Source organism: Paroedura picta, chromosome 9, assembly GCF_049243985.1.
Source record: "Paroedura picta isolate Pp20150507F chromosome 9, Ppicta_v3.0, whole genome shotgun sequence".
Classification (NCBI taxonomy): domain Eukaryota; kingdom Metazoa; phylum Chordata; class Lepidosauria; order Squamata; family Gekkonidae; genus Paroedura; species Paroedura picta.
Genome location: NC_135377.1, coordinates 44,995,683 through 45,016,139, shown reverse-complemented (window position 1 = coordinate 45,016,139; position 20,457 = coordinate 44,995,683). Strand labels below are relative to the sequence as shown.

The 20,457-nt window shown below is 39.9% G+C and overlaps 1 protein-coding gene across 1 annotated transcript in view; it reads left to right on the top strand.

Annotated features, from left to right (window-relative positions):
• LAMA3 (laminin subunit alpha 3) overlaps window positions 1-20,457 on the top strand; it is a 125,306-nt gene that overhangs the window by 83,593 nt on the left and 21,256 nt on the right. The window contains exons 41-59 of the mRNA XM_077352595.1: window positions 730-810; window positions 2,409-2,515; window positions 5,930-5,980; window positions 6,346-6,497; window positions 8,219-8,329; window positions 8,747-8,858; window positions 9,096-9,263; window positions 9,510-9,706; window positions 10,620-10,736; window positions 11,044-11,198; window positions 12,606-12,747; window positions 13,847-13,946; window positions 14,681-14,797; window positions 15,630-15,809; window positions 16,736-16,878; window positions 17,509-17,682; window positions 19,257-19,408; window positions 19,505-19,667; window positions 20,065-20,198. Coding sequence (XP_077208710.1) covers window positions 730-810; window positions 2,409-2,515; window positions 5,930-5,980; window positions 6,346-6,497; window positions 8,219-8,329; window positions 8,747-8,858; window positions 9,096-9,263; window positions 9,510-9,706; window positions 10,620-10,736; window positions 11,044-11,198; window positions 12,606-12,747; window positions 13,847-13,946; window positions 14,681-14,797; window positions 15,630-15,809; window positions 16,736-16,878; window positions 17,509-17,682; window positions 19,257-19,408; window positions 19,505-19,667; window positions 20,065-20,198 — 2,556 coding nt within the window. The remainder of the gene's footprint in view (window positions 1-729; window positions 811-2,408; window positions 2,516-5,929; window positions 5,981-6,345; window positions 6,498-8,218; window positions 8,330-8,746; window positions 8,859-9,095; window positions 9,264-9,509; window positions 9,707-10,619; window positions 10,737-11,043; window positions 11,199-12,605; window positions 12,748-13,846; window positions 13,947-14,680; window positions 14,798-15,629; window positions 15,810-16,735; window positions 16,879-17,508; window positions 17,683-19,256; window positions 19,409-19,504; window positions 19,668-20,064; window positions 20,199-20,457) is intronic.

Here is a 20,457-nt window from a genome sequence, read left to right as displayed (position 1 = left end):
GGACCACTGACCTAGGGCACTACATAGGTGTCATGTACTGCAGCTTTGAACATCACTGGAATAAAATACTTTATTGCATAAGCGCAAAATAAATAATGAATGTTATTTACAGGGACTGTGTAATAGTGTTATTCAGCACTGAGTACAACTGTGGAATCTCTGCTGGCACAGTTCTGCAGGGCCTGCAAGACAGAGCTCTTCCACCCTGCTTTTGGTCGGGCCCAGTGACTTAATGACATCTGTGCCCACCCCCCATAAAACACCCCCATTGGGCAACATCTAGTCTGGAAACCTATGGGCAGTGAATGTCAAGTATGAAATGCCTGCTGGAGGATTAGGGGTGCTTTTAGTGCACAGAAAAAAGACGATACCCAGTACATCAACAAAAAAAGTGGCTATTGTTAATTTTGAAAGATACATAGGGTTGTCAGCTCTGGGTTGGAAGATTCCTGGAGATTTGGGGGGCGGACCATACAGTCCACCTTGCAAAGCAGCCATTTTTTACAGGAGAAAATGTTCTCAGTCGTCTTGAGATCAGATATAGTTTCAGAAAAGCTTCAGCAACTACCTGGGGGTTGACAACTCTGGCAGTAATTAATATATATTTAATTTTACACGGTACATAATCTGGAAACCATATAAATATGGCTTCAGGTCTTTATTTTTAGAAAAATAAACAAACTTAAAACAATTCCATCTCATGAATATCACATTGTTCTTTCTTGATAGCTTTGCTGTTGGCTGTGTGGAAAATGATGGAGAAATGCAGTGCTTCTGCAAAGAGGGATATACTGGAGTACACTGTGAAAGGTATGGGCTAGGGCTAGCACTGTTTCTGTGTAGAAAGATTGTTTTCAAACAACAGTCTTTCTTCAGACCTTCCCTCGAATGACTCAGATCCCCGTACTTGGTATGAGCCTATGGCCAAATTATGCTAAAAGATTGCTGTTACAGCGGGACAGGCCACTGAAGAAAGATTGTTGTTTGAAAATGGGTAAATTATCTGGGCATCATTTTGGTTTTACCCATCATGAATCAAGTACTATATTGAATATAAAGAAGGAACAACAAAATAAGACATTTAAGAATTCTTTATTTGGAGTTGGTTTCTTCCTCTTCAATTGCGATTATGTACCATCATGCCATGAGCCTCTTGTGGCGCAGAGTGGTAAGGCAGTGATATGCTGTCTGGAGCTGTCTGCCCATGAGGCTGGAAGTTCAATCCCAGCAGCCGGCTCAAGGTTGACTCAGCCTTCCATCCTTCCGAGGTCGGTAAAATGAGTACCCAGCTTGCTTGCTGGGGGGTAAATGGTGATGACTGGGGAAGGCACTGGCAAACCACCTCGTATTGAGTCTGCCATGAAAACGCTAGAGGTCGTCACCCCAAGGGTCAGACATGACTCGGTGCTTGCACAGGGGATACCTTTACCTTTACCAACATGCCTTCTTTTGGTTATTGATAGCCTGCAAAACTGGCTTAAATGTTTTGTCTCTGTAACACAGGAGAGACGAGATAACGTTGAGTTCTCCAGAGTTCCAGTCAATATACTGTCCTGGACCGTTTATGCACTGGGAACTTCACTGCCCCAGCTCCCGTGCAGGAGCACAAATCGGGAGTGGATGAGGTGCACCAGGCCAAATGCTCCCCTCCGTGGGTACAGGAAGAGGTGGGGCAACCTGCCACGACTAAAACTCTAGCCTGCAGCCCGGCATGAAACCTCCAGTGCGTAAACGGTCCTGGTGGAGCAATCCCAGGTCAGTTACTCCAGTGTAAGTCCATTGATTTCAAGGGCTTACTGGAGTAATTCTGCATAGGTTTGCGCTGTGAGTCTCTTTCTGCAGTTCCCAAATTATTTGTGTTTGGCTTAACCCCCATTTAGAAAATGCGACTTAATGTTTCCTGCAATTAAAATGTCTTTCTCAGAATAAGCAATTGTAACAATTCTAATAAAACAAATGATTGTTGGTTTTAATGCCAAGCCAGCAGAGTCAAGTTTAAATGCTGCCTTTAAGATACATCTATTTATTATTGAATTATTATATTCTTGCAGATGAGAGGTAGTGAAGTGTAACGACAGAATGCTGGGCTGGGATCTGAGAGATCCACTCTTGACTCCATGGAGGTTTGCTGGGTGACTTTGGGCTAGTCATGCACTCTCAGCCTAACCTATCTCACAGGGCTATTGTGAGGATAAAATGGAAGAGAGCAGAGTGATCTCCGCTTCTTTGGGTTCCCATTGGGACTAAAAGCAGACTGCAAACAAGATGACCAGGACGATACAAACACTAAACAGGCTGCTTAAGGCTTAAATGTATTCAGTCTGTTAAATTTCACATGATACCAGAACAAGATCCAGGACATGTGAGACAAAATTATTAATAAACATTAAAAAACTTATTTGCTATAGCTGCGCTCCTGGATATTTTGGAAACCCACTGAGATATGGAGGATACTGTCAGAAGTGTAATTGCCCTAATAATGGTCAGCTTGCAAGCTGTGATCGCCTAACTGGGGGTAAGTAAAGATTTGTTGATGCCACGGGGAAATGCCCTGTACTTCACTTTACAGTATAACACAAAGGTAACAGTATTATTATTAGATCTAGTCTGCCTCTCTCCCACGGGGCTTGAGGAGGTTTCCAACTTAGAAAAACACCTCTTGAATGGAAGCTCGGAAGCTCTCGTGCAGACTTTCTCAACTAGGATTTCATGAAACCCTGGGGTTTCTTGACGGCTTTGGAAGGGTTCCCTGAAGGGGTGGGAGTTAACTAATTTTTAATATATTTTAAAAAATGTATTAAACATTTATTAGGTGATATGACCGTATGTGGCCACCCTCTGTCCCAGAATGGCCAATAATGTGCCTAGAGGGGGTGGGAAGGAGAGAGGACCCACGTGGGTATGTACACAGCTATGCTTCCCAACAATATTCTGCATGATTGTACCATTTCTGGGGTATCTCAAAGCCCGAAGAATGTTTCAGAGGATTCTCAACATTAAAAAGGTTGAGAAAGGCTGCCTGCTCTAGTACAAAGAATAAAATCCTCCACTTGAATAAAGTACATTCTGAGATGCTTATATTAATCTGCACATTTAGAGCTACCAGCACTTAAAAAACACCAACCCTGCATTGTGTTAATAACATGTCTGCATCAACCCGTGAGATACGACACTGATCCTAAAGTCGTGTAATGTTTAAATACATGTAGTAGTATATAGAAGTCTGTATGCAACAAGTATTGCTTATTGTTCCCCTTGTTCCCTTACCTTAATCCACAGGGCAATTGGTGGGGGGGGGAGGGGAGAAATATCCATGTGGTACATATACCTAGCAGTTCATATCTATCTGGAACTCTCTCTGGTTTTCTAGCTATTCCAGCTCATCCAGACTACATGTTAAGGGGAGTAGCTTGTATGGTATATGCTACACATGTACAATTACAAGTTTATTTATTTGGTCACTGACCAGAATTCTGATAGCTACACATATGTAAGTGCAACCATACAAACACAAAAGGAAACAAGATTCAGTTGGATAGCCATGTTGGTGTGAAGCATCAGAACAAATTTTGAGTCCAGTGGCAACTTTTAGACCAACAAAATTTAATTCTGGGTATAATCTTTCATGTGCAAGCATACTTCTTAAGTGAAGTTAAGCTTAGCTGGAACAAGTGATATCTTGAATTGGCAGAATTATGTTTGAGTTCAGTGGCACCCTTAAGATCACGTTTTGTTACGTTTTGGCATTTGCTTAATTTTCAGTTTTGAACAACTATTTCCAGCCATCTGTTTCTCCACATCAGCAGTAGCATCACCTGTGATCAGCAGCAAAGTGTGTTTTAGCAAGCTCTGATGTCACTGTGGTCTTGTAGTAGCCTATCTGAAGGCTACAATTTCAGCGTTTTTGGTGGTTCAGATTACTATGCAGGCTATAAGGAAAATCATATTTAATTGGCACTTTAGTTAACCATATCATGAAATATATCTAAGGGGTATTTTTGAGTGCAGTGATCAATGAGTAGAATCATAGAATCATAGAATCATAGAATCATAGAGTTGGAAGGGGCCATACAGGCCATCTAGTCCAACCCCCTGCTCAACGCAGGATTAGCCCTAAGCTAAGTAATAGTGCTAGACTACTCCTAAGTAATAGTGCTAGACTACATCCCCAGTGATTTTGCTTATAATAGTTACATTTCCTTAGATGAATAATCCCTTTTAAAATCACTCAGATCCTTTTAAAATCTTGTTCCACTGGGAGGATGAAGGTACTGGACATGGATGTTTCATGTAGTTTAGGCTTAGGTTTCTTTAAGTATCATAATCCATTGTTCTTCATAATAAGGACTAGATGTTGATTAGGGAGACTCTGAGCCCCATTCTGCACATTAAAAAAAATTAACATTACACCAGCATAATGGCGTAAAACTAAAAAAAATCGCGCCTCCAGGAATTCCTCACCTCCTGGCTCCTTTGCTGCCATCTCTCATATCTTGCCACTCCACATACCTGTCTGAAATGGCGGAAGAGGGGAACGTGCTATCCACGCTCATCTCTTCCGCCTGTTAATCAAGACAGGCAGCCAATCACCTTTCTCTGTCTTTTAAAGGGACCGCGATGCAAGCCAATTTTTTAAATAGAAGTTCTCTGTTAAACGTGTATGTGTCTATTCATAGCTATTTTTATGGCCACCCCACTTGTAATAAGGAGCCTTGAAGCTTTTTAAAAATGATGTTTCCCGATTTTGGGGGCGGCGGAAGAGTCATACTTTGTGTGAAAACATGGGGAAAAGGTGTTTTTTTTTGTTCTGTCTGGACGATTGTACACCTATTCGTTGCTTCAGGCATTTATAATCAATAAAGAAGAAGAATCTCTGTCCCGGGAGAAGGGAGAGGGATGTGGGGGCAGGCTCTGGAGCTGGAGCTCGTTCTACTTCAGCTCCACACATTCCCTTGGCATGTGGCTTGCTGGTTGCGCTCCTGCCATTCACATAAATATTTGGGGGAATCCAGTTTATGTGATCCCCCTACTAGTGCTTTAAAATGGAGGATGTAGTTGCCAGTTTGCTGCTGAGTCATTGAATGAGGACAACATCATGCAAAGCGTCAAAAATATGGCGTTTACAAACCATAAGGATTTCACTATATCTCCTTTGTGCAGAATGGGCATGAATCCTAGCTGCTTTCTGCCCCTCAGCTTCAGAAATCTGATATGATTTGGCAAGCATCCACAACACTGTCTTCATTCATATAAAAATTGTATTGTGCCCAAGAAAACCCTCTAAATTTAGAAAGCATAAATAAGCCATCTAATGTGAAGCTGTTGCTGATTTTTGCAATCTGAGGTTGTTACATGGGCCTCGCGGGCAAGGGATAAGCATCAAGATTCATTTGAAGAACATAGATGGAACACCCACTATCTCATGGTATCAGCGTTCCCGGCCCTAGGGAAGCATGCCTAGCCTCGACCAGGGCCAGGGCCTTTTCGGTCCTGGCCCCTACCTGGTGGAATGAGCTCCTGGGAGAGCTGCGGGCCCTGCGGGACTTTTCAACGTTCCGCAGGGCCTGCAAGACGGAGCTCTTCCGCCAGGTCTATGGTTGAGGCTGGGGCTGCTGGGGTACATCGACTGCTCTCCCCCGGGCTTCTTCTTGAACATCGTTGACCTCCTTCTCCTCCACCCCCCCCCCTTTTTAGGAAGGGGGATAGGAAGAGGATCTCATTATTGTGCCGCCATGTTGTGACATTTTAAAGTCTTTTAAAGGGAGTTTTAATGGGGTTTTAAGACACTGTAACCTGCCACGAGCCATTTGGGTGTGGCGGGAAATGAAATAATAATAATAATATAATAATGACCATTTCAAAATCTCTTAATTTGTTAGCTGTTGAATGATACAGCTACAATCTGTCTTTTTTTCTTTTTAATTTCCAGAATGCATAAATCAAGAACCAAAAGACATAGAGCCTCACGAAGACTGTGATTGTAAGTCATAAAGCTCGACTAGTTTGGATTACTGATGATAAGATTTCATTCAATTCTCATTTTAAAGGCCAGCAGTATTAGTGTTAATGTCAATTTATTTTTGAAAAGTTGATTCACAAAGTATCCAAAAAGCAAGTAAACAAATAACAACCCTACTCTGTAAAAAACTCTAGCTATACATGTACAATAGAGAGTTGTGAGATTTGATTGCAGTATTGCATTAACAAGCATCTCTTGTCTTTGTTCTTCCATATAGCGATGCAGCATGTTGAGGGACGTTCTTCTAATGTCACATTAATGTGCTCCATATGTTGTTGTTTTCACATAGTAAAAACAGGGAATTTACACTGTCTTTTCCCATTCAGCTTGCGATAGCTGTGTCATTACGTTGCTGAAAGATCTGAGTACAATGGGCGATGAGCTCCATATGATTAAGTCCCAGATGCAGAGTCTCAGCACCAATGTCCATGCACTGGAGCAGATGAAGAATCTGCAGAACCGTGCCAGGGACATAAAGGTAACATGAAAAACTGACGTTCTGCATCTGAGTGTGTCTGTGTGTTTGGGGGGGGGGAGATAAAGAAATAGGAAGTGACTACCCCTCAGGGTCCCCACATGGGATTGCCTTACATAAAAGTGGCTCCTACATAGGGCACTAGTCACAAACAGAAAGAGCTCTTCCTTTCCATTGTGAAAGTAAGCTAGCGGGATAGCTAAGTGCCTGAAGCAGCCATCTACAGGGATATATGAGACAGGAAAAGGGAGAGGTCAGCACTTTTGTCCTCTGTGCTTGGTTTATTATTCAAACAAGAAAATAAATGCATCTGCCCCAGTTGTGTCTAGCTTAGCCCTTAATGGAAGAGCTATTTTTACACCACTTTTCACTACCCAAAGGAGCCCCAAAGCAGCTTATAAACACCTTTCTCTTCCTCGCCCCACAATAAACACCCTGTAAGGTAGGTGGGGCTGAGTTAGCTCTAACAAAACTGCTCTGCAAGAACAGCTATAAGACTGTTTATGCACTGGAGGTTTCATGCCAGGCTGCAGGCTGGAGTTTTAGTCATGGCAGGTTTCCCCACCTCTTCCTGCACCCACATGGGGGAGCATTTGGCCCAGTGTGCCTCACCCACCCCGATTTGTGCTCCTGCACGGGAGCTGGGGCAGTGAAGTTCCCAGTGCATAAACAGTCTAAGAGAGCTGTGACTGGCCCAAGGTCACCCAGCCTGCTGCATGTGGAGGAGTGGGAAATCAAATCCAGTTCTCCTGATTTTTCTTCTTCTTTTTATCCTTCAGCTGGCGATTGGTGGAGCAGGTTATCCTTTCAGCCAATATGCTGCTGTAGGAGCCGCTGGATTTTTTGCCTTAGAATCATAGAATCATAGAGTTCGAAGGGTCCTCCTGGGTCATCTAGTCCAACCCCCTGCAGTATGCAGGACACTCACAACCCTGTTGTTTATCCACTGTAACCTGTCACCCCCTTGGTCTTCTTGGTCTATGTTTCCACTCTTGGCGATTGGTGCCAGTAGTTTTGGCCATATAGATAGTCAACTGCTGGTTTCTAAGGTCTTTTCTCAATCTGCTTCAGTCATGTTTTCTTTGGCACCAGTCATTGGATCTTTCATTCAGTTGGTCGTTCTCGTCAGAGGAATTCATGAGGCAGTCTGCTGGTGCTCATTCTACAGACACGGCCAAACCATTCAGCCTGCGGTTTTGGATCTGTTCTTTAATTTGCAGCTGGTTGTCACATTTTGTCTGAATCATCTAATTTTGATTATGATCACATTGAGTGACACGCAGAATCTGCTGCAGGCATTGCATTTGGAAGGTCTCAAGTTTGTTTATGTCAGGTTTTAGTAAAGTCCATGTTTCTGATTCATATAGGAGGATTGGCAGGATTAATGTCTGGAAGAAATGAACTTTGGTCTTGAGAGAGATGTTTGTCTTCTTCCAGAGGCACCATTTGAGTGTGGCAAATATTGAAGTTGCTTGGCCAATCCTATTGAGGGCTTCAGTGGTAGATGACTCTTTTCTTGCACCTAAGTATTTAAATTCTTTGACTTGCTCAATTTGGGCTCCACTGAGGTATACATCAGTGAGTTCTCCAGATTAGAGGCTGTTGCTCTTTACCACAACACCACATTGGTTCTCAATAATAAAATATGTAGCTGCAGTTTCATACTAAATTTAGATTTATCTGGGATCAGTTATACAACCTTTTCTGTTTGCTTTTATTTTCAGGCTCAGTTGAGCCACTATCGTTCCATTATTAAGACTCAAGGCACGAAAGTGGATGAACTGGAGACAGACATGATTGACCTTAATCAAAATGTTAATGCTTTAAGAGAAAAGGTGAGTTGTTTAAATCTAATCCATTTCTGTATGCTATGCATGTTGCAGTGTTAGAAATTGTCTTGAGTATTAATCCATATTAGGAAATCGTGAGATGTTCAGACAGTGGGATATTTCAGTAAATTGTACATTCCAGTGATTGTTAAAAACAACATCTCTAGGATGTCTCTCCAACTAAGTCTGTGGAGAAGGCATGTGGGTGAGGCATGGTCTGTGATGCATGTTCATTCTAAAATCTTCATTAACGATACATGTCAAATTTACATGTTTCTCTGTTTCTCAGATCTAACATAATGTATACATTTATATATTATTTTGATTAACTGGAAATAGCAAAGTCTCCTTTAACCAAATATTGATCAGATGTTTATTATTTTTTTAACTTACAGTTGTTGTTGTTTTTTTCTTTTCTATTAGGCTGAAATGAATTACAGAAAAGCAGAGACACTGTTTAATAATTTTAGTAAAACCAACCAAAGGGGAAAAGACTTGATTTCAAAGATACAAAGCGTTGTCACCAATGTTAATGGTAAGAATAGATTCTGCTCCTACTCCATCATACCTTGCTTTGTAGAAATAATTTCAGGTAATTTAAGTGTCTACTGAAATTTGACATACTGTGCACATCTGTGCTGTATTTTATGAGGCTTACATACAGTGGCCTTTTAAATGTATTACATATTTATCCCCTCCCTTGTCCAATGAGCTCAGGGTGACATGCATGGTTGTCCCTTGCCTTCATTTGAATATGTTTTTCTTATTGTAGTTCTTCTGGAGCAGATAGCTGGCATCTCTGCAGAAGGGAATTCTTTGCCTGGGGGAGATGCTGCCAGAGACCTGGCTCGAGCTCAGCAAATGGTCACAGAGATGCGAAACCGTCATTTTGGTCAAGAGCAGCTAGAAGCAGAAAATGAGAAAAGAACAGCTGAGAATTGTAAGAGCTTAATGATCATTTGCTGTTGCATGAAAATGTTGGAGCAGGAAATACTTTGTATGGATTTGCTTCTCCAGGGCTTTTGCTTTATCAGTGGAAGGTTTAATTAAAGGCTAATATTATTCACCAGAGAGGGCTAAAACTGTGTGGAGGTTCTTCTTTCTACAGCAGTAATGCTCATAGAACAATTGGGTGCACTCTTCTTTTATTATCCAACTCTAAAATCTGCCTTTTCTAATTGAATAGTGCTGAATCGTGTAAGGAATGAACTACAAAAACATCAGGAGAAGAACCAAGGGCTAATTAAAATGATAAGAGATTCCTTAAATGGTTATGAGTCCAAACTCAGTGATCTCCGTGAATCTCTGAAGGAAGCAAAGGAGAAAACCAAACTGGCAGAAAGTCTGAATGGAGAGAATAAAGTCCTCTTGGAAGACATTAAGGTAGTACTGTGTTGTTGTTTTTTTAGTTTTTCCTTAGCTTAATGGATGTAGAATAGGGCAAATTCCCTTACAAAGAAAGTGGCAAGATACGTCACAATTGCCCTGAAACACTAATGAACTTTGTTTTATATTATCCTCCATTAAAAGAGGTTTGTAGTAGTCCAATGAGACTAGCAATAAAGATATTCCTGTCTTCTTTTGCTATTTTATTCCTTAGACATTTGACACAAGAGTTCCGTTTCTCTGGACAAAGCAAGATAAGCTATAATTTATTCAAACAGCATGCCCAGACTCATGTCCTTTATCCTGAGAATACCTGGGTTGCCTCGTCATATATAGACATGTAGAAAATTGTTCCATCCTGTTAAGTTTTTTCTTTTGTGCTGAACATTTTTGCAGCAAGAATATTCCTATGAAATAAACTGTTTGGGAAGCAATAAATTGCTGCACTTTAGAGAAATAATACTCCAATGCTTCTGGGGAAAATTTGTCTTAAGTTTTGGGGTCCATTCTCCTATTGATTGCAGCACAATGGCTTTGTGAAAGATGACATCCCATGGGGAAAGGAAGGATTCCATTCAGCATTGTAGGCAGATACTGTTGTTTATCACTGTCAGATTGGAAGGTGTCTTATACTGTTTACCATTATATGCCTCTCCTAAACCACTGAAAATGGGAATTCACAAGTAAGCTCAAATTGTAGTGACTTCCAAAAAATCACAGGACAGGATCACCCTGACTTGGGGTCAGTGCAACCTCTTGATCTTCTCTTGAGTGGAATAAGCAGCCGGATCCAGTCTTTGGGTGTATTGTGTACCTTCTTCCAATGCAAAAGGGTATATTATTTATACATGATGTGAGCTCCCTTTTCTGCTGCTTTTTTAATGCAGTACTTGCTTCCTTTCTTTGTCAGAAACGGACTGAAGAGATGACTGTTCAACAGAACAATATCTTGGACCATCTGAGTTCTGCTGAAGCAGCTTTGTCTCAAACGAACAGTGTATTTCGACTGCTGCAGAGGAGTAAGGAGGTATTGAAGTAGTAACATTTTAATTCTATGAAGAGAAAAAAATTAAGAATGTAATGGAAATTTTTTTAAAAATTCAATAAATGGCTTTACTTTGTAAAAAGCCAAGCGCTGCCCACAAAATACAAGTTATATAAATTTCATCTTTGTCTAAACCTCTGTTGCTTAATCCTCCATGCTATGCTTGAAAGCACACAATCATCAGGATTTGCATGAAGAGCTGAGGCGTGCAAAAGAAAACTGCGTCTTTTGTTATTGCTTTATAATGTGTGTGTGAGAGCAGAAGTTACTATTTTCCCTCAAACCTTAGGAATATGAAAACTTAGTGGCCCAGTTTGATGGAGCAAGAAAGGATCTGTTGGAAAAGCTGAGGAGCCTGTCTTTAGCCAGCAGCAAGACACCTCTTGTGGAGAGGGCTGAAGCACATGCCAGCTCTTTACAAGCCCTGGCAAGGCAGCTGGATGAGTATGTCTTAATTTCTATGGGTGGATAGCTTACGGATAAGAATCATCTTGCCAAAATACGTTGCATATGTTTTTATATATATATAAAATATGTTTCACCCGTATTAAATGTAAAGTGCAAAAAAACCCCCCAAAAATCAAGAACATCTTATCTTGTATGTGTAAGCTTAGATTTAAGGATAAGTGTGAGATTTCTGTATGGAGAGTACAATTCCAAGAACGTTTTCCTAGGAGTAAGCCCTATTGAGTAGACCTGATTAGGCTTTCACTGCGAGTCGCGGTCTGAAGCCTGGCATCTCAAACTACTTATGTGCAAGGATGAGCAGAAATATTCCCTTAAGAAAAAGCTGCCATGTTCCCATCCATGGGAAATTGTAACGAGAACCATATTATACTCTTTCATACTGAGCAGTTCACTGCAACAAAGGCACTGATTTTAGAGAAATCTAAGTCTGATATAGGATTAACAATAAAATCAACTATGTAGATGTTCTTCTTCCAGTCACATCGTACCACCGATGGCCTACTCATTTGGGAAATGACCCAGCTAAAGTTAAGAATAGTAGAACATGTCCCTAAACTTAAGCACAGTCCTGCCCATTTCAGAGGGAGAACTGAGCATGTGAGGAACTTTCTCTAAGCAGAATCAGTTGCATACAGCAGGGGTAGTCAACCTGTGGCCCTCCAGATGTCCATGGACTACAATTCCCATGAGCCCCTACCAGCAAATGCTGGCAATACAGTATTGCTTAACTTCAACAGAGATCATATCCTTTCTTAAATTCAGACCAGGGTTGGGTGATTGAGTGTGAGAGAAAAGAGAGCAGAGAAAGAATCTGACTCTGTTATATATCTCATTCTATTTTCTTGCAACATTGTCTTGGGGATGCTTTTTCTGGCCCGACTCATGAGATTGCACTGTTGATCAAGAGCTGGACAGAAATTTTTTTCACATATTACATGGACTAGTTGGAGTACACCATATTGACTTTCTTTACCATTCAGCAGGCCCTAAATTTTTACTGTATTAGTGCACTTTATAATCACTTGACTACTGAGGAAGACCCTTTGGGTCAAAACGCATTTGGTCTCAGTTCCATGCATTATTGTGAAATATAATATACAGTATCTAATCATGATTTATGAATGTTTTTAATCTTTAATATGTATACTTTATGATAATAAATATTTGTATTTTAAACTTTCCTTGTAGTTGAACCTTTAGGTTCCCACCTTGACTGGTCTATGAGAAGTGCCTTTTAATTTGAATTCCCAGTGTGACAAAAGTTTGTGGTGCTGGGGTGTCCGTATCAACAAATGGCAAAAGACTGTGCCAGACCACTCACATTATGTAGCGTACATTTTCTTAATGGTCATCTATGTATCTTTGTCTACGGTCTTCTCGCAGGCTCAAGAAGAACGCAAGTAATGATGATCTTGTGAGGTGTGCCTTGGAAGCCGTCTCTGCCTATGAGAATATTACCCGTGCCATCGAGGCAGCAGAGGCAGCCGCAGGCAGAGCAACCAGTGCTGCCGATTCAGCATTAACTGTGAGCATATTCCAAAATGACTTTATCAAGCCCACTTTATTTTTCAGCCACGGAATTTCTGAAAAACAGGTGCCGTGCTGGTTGAACTTGTACACCGGGATCGAATAACTCTTACTGGGAGCACAGGGGGCCTTTCATTCACAGGTTTAACATCTTGTGTGTCTTGGAAGGTTGCTGTTGCATGAATGTTATATGTAAGCAACTCCTTTGTGTGATTTAAAAGCACTTGCTAATTTCTACAAGAGAGCTACCCAAGTATGCAGCCTAACCAAGGAGAAGCACGGCCTCTAATCCTAGTTACCAAAGAGCCACTTACATTTATTCAGCTACTTGTGATGAAAAACTTTCAGAGGCACAGAGGTCATTATTACCTCAGTTACTGTAGGCCTGAGACTCTGGGCTCAGAACATGTTGCAGATGCCCCTAAATTGGCATGCAGTCGTAATAATGTGTCTTTGAAATGAATGGAGATTGCATAAAGTAGCAGACTATTGCAAATTACATTCAATGCAAACAGAAATAGATTGTGAAAGATGAAAGCTCCCTGGAGTACTCCGGATTTCCTATCCATCTACCTATACTTGACTTAATTCAGAAATCACAGGCTACTATGGCTTGTTTGTGACATGCACAAGACTTAGTCTCACATGTTTCTGTTTCTCCTCTTTATTTCCTCTTCCTCCCCTTTTGCACAATGGCAAGAGTAAAGACAAATCTTCAACTAACTGCTGTTAATTGTGACATCCACACATGAGCACTTTTCTTGCCTATTAAAGGAGATTCTTAATCACAGTTTAATCTTGGTTAAGAATTCCAGCGACTGGGAAATAAACTAAGTTTGGTTTATTAAGTATCTTGTGTTTGGATAACACAACTAATGAAAGTGAGATGAGGACTTTGAACTTTCATCTTGACATGCAGCATGAGGAGATCGGAGTGCTTTAGCCCAATAGTTAACCAGGTTTGTGGCCGTCATAAATTCCCCATTTGTTCATGACATGCTCTCCCCTGTTTATAGTACTTTGGATTTTTTTTTGTTAATGTTGTTTAGTTCTTTCTGTTTTATATTAACCCTTTATTGACAACTCCTTATTACCAGACAATGAACAAAAATGATCTAGCAGGGAAGGCCAGGAGACTGAAGACTGACAGCGGCCATCTGCTAGATCGAGCACAGAAGGCCCAAAAGAAACTAGAAGGTATCTTGAAAAATAAATAATTTGAGGGAAATTATTTATTTCCCTCCAAAACATTAAGTAGCACCTTTTAATATATTTGGTATGCAGTGCACATGATAGCAAATGGAGGATTTTATTATTAGAGCTTAAGTCAAAACAAGGTTGATGTGACCAGTGCCTAGAACACTGGCTGCAGTAATTGAAGTTCCTCCATACAGTGACATTGCACATTATCTGAGGTCATTTTCCCAATTAGATTTTGTAGATCAATTCTGAGAGCAGAGCAAACTGCTGGCTGGTAGCAAAATGAGGTGGTAAATATATGATTTATCAGAGGACAATAGATCTAAATGCATTTGATTGAGTTTATCTCCTTACCATATTCTGGCTCCATAGAAAACATCTAGTAGTAGAATATTGGGTTTTTAGCACAGAAGTATAGTTTTCCTGAGTACATCTAAGGTTCCTCCAAAGTCTAGAGGAAATGGGAGAAGGCTAGAGTCTATTAACGAAGTTTTATTAGAGCTGAATATCACTTTTTTAGATTCACCTTTGCTCTGCTTAGTAAAAGACAGTCTAGAGAATAAACTAGAAAGAGGGTACAGGTATCCATGTTGGTCCAAAATAACATCCAAAGCAACATAATACTTCCCCCCCCCCTTGTTTAAACCAACTCAAATGACACGAAACAAAGCAAAATTGAAGTGCAGTTCATAATTACCAGGCTGAGTCACACCAGATTCTTTTTTGTACAGGAATCAATCCAGCACTTGAACAAGTAAGCAGCAGAGTTGAGGACACTCAACGCAGGAAAAATTCCATACAAGGAAAACTTGTGACCTTCCAAAATGACCTTCAGAGGATAAACAGAGGTAGGTTTTACAACTGTATTTTGGTCTGCATTTATTATTTCACACATATCTGTATGTTTTTCCCAAAATAATTATGTCTTTTTCTTTATAATTTAGTAGAATTTTGGGATATCAAAGGAAACTGATTGGCACTAAGCTTGGGTGAGAGTCTCAGAGCCAGCAGGAGGGCCCCTTTGGGAAATGGTGTTTGTTGAAAAGGGTGTGGGACAGCCAGGCAAATGTTTATTTATTATTATATTTTTGGCCTGTCTTTTCTAGTCACAGCCTTGGAGAAGTTTCCAATATATGAAACCAGACATACATGATTAGAAATAATTGGCTTAAAATTTATATTCATTTTAGATATTAGATTGCATTATAAATGCTCTGATAAAATCTCCAATAGGGGATTAAATAGATCATATCTTTGAAATTAATATCCCCAATTCAAGTTCTGATGGCAGGAGGAGAGGAGTGAGGCTGGCTCAGATGTTTTTATGTACTTATATTGACCTCAGCTATATGCCTGGCAGAAGAATGCTATTTTGCATGCCAGATCTCTACTGGCAGCTCATTCCACCATGCTGGAGCCAGGGCCAAGAAGGTTCCGATTGAGGCCTAAGGCGCCTCTTTGGGTTCAGGGACCACCAGTGTGTTGGAGTTAGCAGAGCATAATGGTCTTTGGGGAACATATTCAGAGAGGCAGTCCCTCAGATACACAGGGCCCAGACTGTGTAAGAGCTTGAAGGTAAGAACCAACATGTTTTTTAATATATGTTGTCTTTCAAATGCATGTTAAGATAGGAGAAAAGTATTAACTCATAAATATGTGTGCCTCTTTGTCTTCTGCTAGAAGATATAGACAGCATGATTACAAATGCAAAGAACATGGTCCAAAATGCCAAGGATGTTACTGCCAACGTATTGGAGGAACTGGAACCAATTAAGACAGATGTTGAAAATATAAGCAGTACATATGAACACATGCATAGTGCTGAGTTCAACGCAGCTTTGGTAGAGGCAAACCATTCAGGTACATAATTTGTTTGCTTACTCTAATCTGTTTTGAATTGCAGAAAAGGAATCATAACACTTACAGGTTCTTGGTGGAAAACAGAAAATATAAGATAACCCGCATTTCCTTGCCACAGAGCGAATGAGGGCCTGTGTTGCACCAGGCCTGGGACTGACCTGGAGTGGTGCTGACTTCATCTAGAAGCAGAAATTAGCCCTGTGACGGGACGAGTGCTGTGCTGGATTCCTAGTGCAGGAAAGGTCCAGGAGAGGGAACGTTTTATAACCTATAATGAGCTGAAAAAGAGAACTGCACTAGTTAAAATCCTTTTATTTCAGTATTTTCAGTTAAGGCATGGAATTAAGAACAACTAATGTGTTTAGACTATTGAATCGAAAGAATTCTGAGTTGTCAAGGGCCTGTTAGCTAAGAGGTATTTATGCTTTCAAAAGAGTGGTAAAAAAAGACTGGACTGCCAAATATCTACATAGGGCAGACTAAAACTAAGCTGACAGGGCAGAATATTCCATTAGAAAATGGGAGAGAGCATTCCAGAAGGTAGCAAAAGGATCACCTAATATAAGGATTAGAAAAAAAATGTTTGAAAATGTTTTATCAGTGGCATTTTATACCAGTGAAATTGGCTAAAACTTCGGGTGATTCAGAGTGATGCTGGATGTGTAATGGAATCTTGACTTTGTTCCACTTATGGAGATCTTGCACAAAAGAGTTTGATATGATATGTACAGTAAAATAATAAAATCTTTAAAAACAAAAAAGCAGCTATAGCTATGTTAATACGATGGTTTTAGTGAATTTAGAAAGGTGTAGTTCTGTGTAGGACTGTACTGTAAATGCGCAATTTCTTTACACAGATTGTATTACTTGTATTTGAGGTTTTCTTAACCATATTCCCACTCTCCTGTTTTTAATCTTACAAACAGTAACAAATTTAACAAACATCCTCCCGGATCTATTCAACAAGATTACAAGCATCAACGAACAACTTCTGCCAATAGGTAACATATCTGAGAATCTAAACCGTATCCGAGAGCTCATCCAACAAGCTAGAGATGCTGCAAACAAGGTACATGTGTGTTTGTGTGCGGCAGAATTTTTCAGGCCTTTTCTTTTTTTATCATCTGATGTGCTGTCTTCACTCTAAAATAGCTTACTTTAAATTTATATAAACTGTTTTAAACTACACAGTTATATCATTTGTATGTCTTATTTTGTTGTGACTTATCACGTGCCAACTGGAAAGGGCAGGCCATAAAAATAAAGTTATTTATCATCATCATCATCATCATCATCATCACCACCACAAGAGTGTCATTTCAAGATATTATTTAATATTTACATGACATGGGAGAAACTGTGCCCTCAATCTGTGCATATTTCTGCATTCAGATGTACAGTTGCCAACAACAACTGGGTGGGCTGGTTGTGTGAGGCAACCCTGTTCATATAACACTCTTATCATTATGTTTGCTCCCTGTGATTTTTACAAACACAGTCAATACATAGATTTTTAAAGTTAAAAGATTATGCATACTAACTTGAGGGTAAGTGCTACTGAACTCAGTGGGATTTACTTCCCTGTAAACATTGCATAGGAGTGCAATGTATGTTATAGCCATGCATAGCTACTTAAAACAGATACAAGTGAAATTCATAGTACTTTTAATCTATTGTATATCATATATATTCTTAATAGGTTGCTATTCCCATGAGGTTCAATGGCAGTGCTGGAGTTGAAGTTCGACTTCCAAATATTCTTGAGGACCTGAAAGGCTATACTTCCCTGTCTTTGTTTCTTCAAAGGCCCAAATCAAATTTGAGTAACTCAAACAATTTCAACAAGTTTGTTATGTACCTTGGTAACAGAAATGTAGGTATTCTTTTGTTGTCCCATGTATTTGTATTATTTTAATATATATGAAGATATCTTTTAGTGAGTGAGACCACTGATCTATTAGGCTCAGTATAATCTACTTTGAGTGGCAGCAGCTTTATGGAGCTGGGCAGAAGAAGGCCTTTCCCAGCATTGGAACCTCTATGCAAAACATAGCATGCTGTGTCACTGGCACCAAGATGCAATAGGTTTCCATCAACATAGAAAGAGGGCTGCCAGTGTGTTTCTAATGGGTGCAAAGTAGCAGTTGGGGCAGAAGTGTGCAAAGCTGGATGTCTAGTGGCTAACGTGCCACATAGTATAGGCCACTATCCTGCAATGGTTACGGTTATCCAAATATCACCAAAAGCTCAATACAGTATAGGCTGGCATTTGGAAGCCTGAGGAATTTAAAGCAACTTAAGATCTAAAGAAAGCTCCCAGTTGTTAATTATTTTTAATTCCTATTCCAGTGATACACCAAGACCAAAATGGTTTAAAAAATAACTTAGTGTGCCTTTAAGTCATAGTACGTTGCTTAAAGTTTACAGTGCTACTATGAAAAAGGCTCCAAGGCCCCTGAAACTTTCTGCAAGCTTCAAGAAACCCCAGAAGTGGGGTGATTGTGCAGAATATGGTTGGGAAACATAGCTGTGTACATGCCCATCAGGGGCCCCTCCCCTTTCCACCCCCTCCAGGCCCATCATTGGCCATGGGGGGGGGGTAAATCGACCATATAGGGTCATATCCTGCAATAAATGTTTAGCACATTTTAAAAAGATATCAACAATTAATTAACTCCCACCCATTTGGGCCGGGTTGAGAAACCTGTTCTAAGCAAATCAAACATGTAACAAATGCAGGCAGTTTTAAAATAGATTTTTTTTTTGTGGGGGCGGAGGAACAGTTTTTGAAATATTACAAAATCCTTATGGTTTGTGCATATGCTTGCCTGTTCTGTCTCCTATTTACAATATGATTTGAAAGTAGGATAGCAGTTGCATATTTAAATAAACATCTGAATGCCCTGTTAATTTGGGATGACAAATGTGAAATAACAGGAAATAAAATATATTGGTTCCACATATTAAATATAATCAGGTATTTCAGAACTTGAGCAAGTTTAGACTACCAAATTAAACTGGTTTAGTGATTATAACTACTGCCTTAGGAAACTTGAGCATTGTGATTGTCTGTGTATAGGATGTTAAAACTTTGTAAATAATGAAATAGTCTCAGAAAACCTTGAATGAAAATCCTTAGTTGCTTAGGTCTTTCGTTGTGACAAGCCTAAAACTAGTTTAAAACTAGTTGAAACTTCTAATGCAAAATTTAAAATATTTCAAAAAATGAAATTACTATGCAAAATATTGTCCTAGGACACATAAAAATCACCTGAAATATCAACTCAGATATCAATTCTGTGTGGGAAAATATGATTTACTGCAGTGTATGCAATGCAACACAGGTGCGTTTGGCTCCACAAGCAGCTGCCATTGTAAATTTATTACTGCATTGAAAAGTTTAAGTATGTGAAGGAAACCCCTTATTAATTAAACTTCCATTTGTAGATTTCCAAGGATTACATAGGCATGGCTGTTCAGCATGGCCGTCTTATTTGTGCCTATAGTTTAGGCGGCAACGAAGCTGAAATCGAAGTGTCTGAACCATTGTATCAGAGTGACACCGAGGACGCCATTTTGGATCATGTGAAATTGGAGAGGTAGAGGACTCCATGAGCCTTGCTTATTTAACTGAACGGTCTTTGTTAGAGATGTTTCCTTTTTTCATTACGTTCTTCTTTCCTCTTTCATTTTAGAATCTACCAGTATGCAAAGCTGGATTACATTAAAGGAGCAACCTCCCCTTCTCCCTCAAGCCTCGGCCCTTTTGATAGCAACAGTGGAAGTAGTCATACCCTCCTCAACTTGGATCCTGACAACGTGGTTTTCTACTTGGGAGGATACCCAAAAGACTTTGAAGTAATTTTTCTCCTAATTTACAGAGATGTTATGCTTAATTAAAAAAAAAACTGGTTTTTCTGATCCCTTATTTCCCACAATTTGGCAATATCATCTCATAGTTAGAGTCTTTGCCTTAAAAAAAAAATCCTATCCTCAGCAGCAAATGAAATTATGCATCAGAATTCTGTGTTATGGCAGAAAATCCTCTCTTGATTTGACATTCTTCGTTCAGCAACAGCCAGACACAGAGACAGTCAGCATCAATGTACGCAAATACCTTGTCTGTGGCAGGGGTTGGGGGGAGGGAATTACTCTTGTGCTGCTGCAGTTATCTATATGGGTATTAGCAGCTTTACTGATATATATATATGATGCTGCTGCTAAGATTGACTGAAAACTATTTTTATCCTTACAGCCTCCTAGTCCCTTAAACTTCCCTCGTTATGAAGGCTGTATTGAATTAGATAGTTTAAATGAAAGAGTAATCAGCCTATACAACTTCAAGAGGACTTTTAATCTCAATACAACAGAAGTTCAACCATGCAGAAGGTAAAAACAGAAGTCAAACACATTTGTGTATGTCCTGTAAAGGCACGTTGGAGTTTAAGAATATTTAATATGACATGTTAAGGATAGTTTGACTTTAATGCTTTTCTGTATTTAAAAAAAAATATCAGTTGTGGCCCCATACTGCTTCAATTTGTCTCCTGATTTCTGTACCCATTTTTGCCTTTAGTTTTCACTTCATTTTTTGTTTTGTTTGCCCCCCCCCCAACCAGATATTTTCCATTTCTTTTGAGATCATTTT